Source organism: Solanum stenotomum, chromosome 5 (genome assembly GCF_019186545.1).
Source record: "Solanum stenotomum isolate F172 chromosome 5, ASM1918654v1, whole genome shotgun sequence".
NCBI lineage: Eukaryota > Viridiplantae > Streptophyta > Magnoliopsida > Solanales > Solanaceae > Solanum > Solanum stenotomum.
The window spans coordinates 16,335,424-16,340,181 of NC_064286.1; the positions used below are offsets into that span (position 1 = coordinate 16,335,424).

General features: G+C 32.0%; 1 protein-coding gene across 1 annotated transcript; it reads right to left on the reverse strand.

Annotated features, from left to right (window-relative positions):
* Positions 1–2,201: 2,201 nt before the first annotated feature.
* Positions 2,202–4,129, reverse strand: LOC125863719 (uncharacterized). Its single transcript, XM_049543744.1, has 3 exons — positions 4,003–4,129; positions 2,557–2,624; positions 2,202–2,495 (listed from the first exon to the last, which is right to left on the reverse strand). The coding sequence occupies exons 1-3, from the start codon at positions 4,127–4,129 to the stop codon at positions 2,202–2,204; spliced, it is 489 nt and encodes a 162-aa protein (XP_049399701.1).
* Between the last annotated feature and the right edge of the window lie 629 nt (positions 4,130–4,758).

The window sequence follows — 4,758 nt, forward strand, 5'->3', positions numbered from 1 at the left end:
CAAATCATCTTCAGTTGGATTTGAATACATAGACTTTGTAGTTGCTTTTTCCACGGATAAAAATTGATTTTATGCCATATCTCAGTCAAAAGAATGTTGGACAGATGAGGTACGATAAAAGATACATTATATGTATATTTATGATACATATGATATTTTGTATCAATATAGTATTTATAATGTATAAATCTCAAATCATACTATATACACTATACTAATGAGTGATTGTTGTGCTTTATCATATTGACTAAAATTTTATGTTATTTTTCATTTATGGTGCAACACATCGATGTAGTTTTTTACTACGTAAGGAAGAAGTCAAAACTACACAGCCCCAATCAATACAAATTCACAACAGTCAATTGCTTATTCAAGACATATAAAAATGTCGCACACACAAGGTACTACTGCAGCCATCCTGATGATAATTTAAGTACACAAGAGCACACGGCGCGCGGGGCAATTGTATCTGCATTCGAGAGGTCAATTAAAAATATAATCAAAGGATTTTCTATCTCGGCTAGATTACTGTGGCATCTAGTTGATGATGTATATATTTCGGTGAATTCTGATGGGAAGTTCCATTGGGTGTTAGTTGTTATTGCTTTAAAAGAGAGGCTCAAACACGTGTATAATTCATCATTGAGTACAAGCATAAAAGTACCGTCTGGTGAGATAAAAAAGTTAGCGACAATGCTACCATCTTACCTTCATGACAATGGTTTTTTTATCATTCGGAGCGAACCGACTGGTCATCATTGGATACTTACAAGGACAAGCAAACTGGCATGCTTTTGGGACCACAACACGATTTTAAAGTTGAATTCGTACAAGACATTATGCAACAAGAAAGTGATAGTTTGTAAGAATTAACACGATTTTTCTTTGAATTACAATGTATCTTTTTTATTGTTATAACGTATATTCTTTATTTTTTAAGGGACTACGGAATGTTTGTAGCTGCCTTTGTTGAGTTCCTTAGCGATGGGATCCCTATTTCAAAAATTGAATTTCATTCAGAATACCTTCGTACACGATATGCAGCCCTACTATGTAATACGGTACTGAAAAGGCTAAGGCAGGTTAAGTTAGTGAATATGATGATTCAACAAGACCAAAAAGTTATTTCACAACACCGGCTCAAGAAAATTTCGTCAATGTTGAATAGAGTTTATCTATCAGCTGTTAGACATTTTTTATAGTGTTATTATTTTTGAGATACATTAACTCTAGTTTTAGAATTTTTTATTTTTATTGTTGTAAGATACTTCTACTTCAGTATTAGAATGTATCTCTAAAATGTTTTTCATTTTGACTCCAACTTTTAATATAGTCAGTTCTTATTTACAATATGGATTGTCGTACATATTTGTCGTTTATAATTGGATACAAAATTTGAATAACTTTTATATATCAGATTAATTAATTCAGTAACATACAACACTATTTATTTTCATTAGTTCTTGTAGGAGTTGCTAGTTTGACGCAATACTAATGCAATAATGTATCTTATAACTTCATTCCTGATTCAATGAGGTATTTACTTGATAACTCAGTTCTAGTTAGATGCTTATTCATTCATGCTGATACATTCGACAACTTCTTGTAGTTAGTTGTTCGTTCATTCATTTATCCAATCATATTGATAACTTAAAAGTTATTTATTGTGATACATTAATCGATACACTTTATTTCATTTTACATACAAATATTTTTGACACCTTATTGTATTAGATATATCATTTATTAATTCAACCTGGTATACATTATATATATGATACATTATATATACAAATGTATCTGATCCATATTGATTGGTACCATCCACACAAACACAATCTCCGGTACATTATTAACAGATGCTAATGATACATTATTTGTGAAGATATATGAAAAATAACACAATGTTGAAAATTTAACATTTCAAATTGGTGTATTGAAATTTCACCAACTAATACTATATTGTAATGTTATATCAAGGTAAATGTGAAAAAAGCTAAAAAAAACTAACAATATGTAATCTCAAAATAATGTATCTAAAACATAACAGTAGCCCCAATAAAAAAGTTTTTCAATCTTCTTTCGAAAAGAAAGTACAAGTTCTTCAATTATGGCTTTCTTATCCACAACAGTTTGTGATTGTGCTTATCTCTGGATTTTTCTTCCTTCTTTTCCTTGGTCGTCCAGCTAGCCTTTTGTACCTAGGTGGCATAACGATTTCTTCCAAAACAAACTCGTACTGTCCAATCCTCCCTATCCGGCATTGGAACCATCGAAACTTCATACGTGTTTGCCAATGCAGCTGGTTTATAGTAATCTGAGTAGTAGGGATGTATATCTATAATATTCTTCTTCTTCATTACAGCAATTGTGTGAGCACACGGTATCTCGTCAAGCTGAAATCTCCCACAGTTACAATTTTTTCTCTCAAGGCAAACAATGTATCTTCGCCCACCTTCATACACTGAATAAATAAATTCAGTAGATGGTACAACCTGCTAACATTAAAAAGTTAGAGATACTAAATCATATCAATTAACTCAATTTCATACTCACATTAGCCAAACGACAACCAACTGCATATACATGATACTTTACATATGGGAAAAGGCATAAATTTCCCCCTGAATTTATTACAAAAAGTCAGTTACATGCTTAAACTATTGTGACGGCCTATTACATACCTAAATTATTTAAAAGTGAATTTATTTCAACCTTGACTCACATACAACCATTCACATGATGAGAGAGTGTTTTACACTCGCGCCATATCATCACCATGTCATTGCCACATCAATAATTACGTCAGATTTTAAAAAAATCCATGTCACCCAATTGTTTCTTCTTCCTTATAAACCATCAAACTACCACCATTAATGCTGTCATTATCACCAAATTCGCTTCTCCACCACCATAGATTTCACCACCTATAACCAAATTCACCACCGGAATCTTCTCACAACCACTACCATCATAAAAAATTGATAAGAACAATAATAAACTTAACTAAATTCACCATCAAAACCACATCACTACCATTGAAATTCATCACAATCATAACCATAAATTTCAGCATATACATCAAAATCACAAATTTTATTGTCATTACTAAAATTAAAAGTCATACCATCACTAATTTTATCACCCATCTCCAAATCCACCACAAAAATTATTACAATTGATGATATCAATAGGAGACAATCCTTTCATGGTCGACAAAATCAAAGGGGATGATAGAAATTATTACATCTGGACAAAGAAGTAAGATCTGAAACAATAATTTTCCAATTAAAATCTTAAATGAAAAATAATAAGGAGTCTTCCTCCATCACAGAGAAACAACTGAAACACTTGTGCCAGTAAAATGGTTACATTAAAAATATAGATTTAGAAGTCAGAAGAGTATAGATCGGATATAGGAACAAAAATAGAACAAGACAATTTTCTAATAGATTTGAGAAGTGAAGGATCGCGTGAGAAATGGACAGATCTGTAACTCAAAGTGCAAATGAAATTGAATCGGTAAGGGAGGAAAAGAGTGAGACTTGTATCTTACGTTTGACGAGATCGAGTGGAGAAAAAAGGTAGGGTGACATGAAGGAGAAAGGTGAGGGTGGGGGGAAATTATCTTTTTTTTAACTCAAACGCGCTTTATTTATTTTATATTTAATTTTATTTCCACGTCATCTTTGAAGGTGGTATTAAATTCACTTTTGAATAGTATAGGTGTGTAATAGGTCGTTGAAGTAGTTCAAGTGTGTAACTGATTTTTTGAGACAACTTTAGGAGTGAATTTATGCCTTTATTGATACATACCTTCATTCTTGAACATTTAGAAGCGTTTAGAATCAATAGCTCTTCAAATCTCCTCCCTATTGTTTCCTTGGTATAGGATGCTACTTCTCTATTTTTACAGTTTCAAGAACTGAATAGAATTCTAACTTCTTCCAAAAAAATCTAATATAGGTAGTTGTCACGCCTCATCAAGGCAACCATTGATACATTCCACTATGTTAGAAGTCATCATTCTCCCCCTGTTTACTGTTGCAAGAACTCTTGACCACTTTTTGTAACCATCATCCTCAAGGTACATCTTAACCCGGTTGTCAACTTTAACAACTTTAGCCATCAGTTTATCAAAATCCTCTTTTCAATAAGCCTTGGCCATTGAATAGAACACATCACTTAGTGTGTTTTTGCTTTTCTTGAAGTTTGAACAAATATTTTTCCAAAAGTGCCATATGCATGCAAAATGAGGAACATTTAGAAAAACAATACTTACACTCTTCATTATGCTTTTATTTCTATAAGATACAACACAAATATTTTTCCTCTCACCAAAAGCACTTTTTTAACTGCTGGAAGAATAATGTCCATGAACAATCATTTTTCCTGTCCACCACTCCATAAGTTAATGGCAATATGCCTTCTACTCTTAAATAGCGCATAGGTTTGTTAATTTCTAGATATACACCTACCCATATATAAAGTATCAAATACAATAAATCATTGTTATGAGAGAAAAAATTATAAATTATAATCTAGTAATCATACTTGTCCCATCCAGTTTACTTGTTGATACAAAAGATGTGCACCATCAACAACAACTACAAGTCTACATAAGTCAAACCCCCTCATTAATGGCCTTAATGCAATGAACAGATACATGAATTCATTTTTATCCGACTTATGCATCCTTATATAAGAATTTGGATGCACAGTTTCCTACATATATATGTATCTAGGCAATTCTCTATA

Coding starts and splice junctions, on each gene's coding strand:
- LOC125863719 (XM_049543744.1), bottom strand. CDS start 4,129: ATGGCTAAAGTTGTTAAAGTTGACAACCGGGTTAAGATGTACCTTGAG. Junction 2,625..4,002: donor GACTTCTAACATAGTGGAAT/GTATCAATGGTT, acceptor TAATAAATTCAG/GGGGAAATTTATGCCTTTTC. Junction 2,496..2,556: donor TTGGTTGTCGTTTGGCTAAT/GTGAGTATGAAA, acceptor TAATGTTAGCAG/GTTGTACCATCTACTGAATT.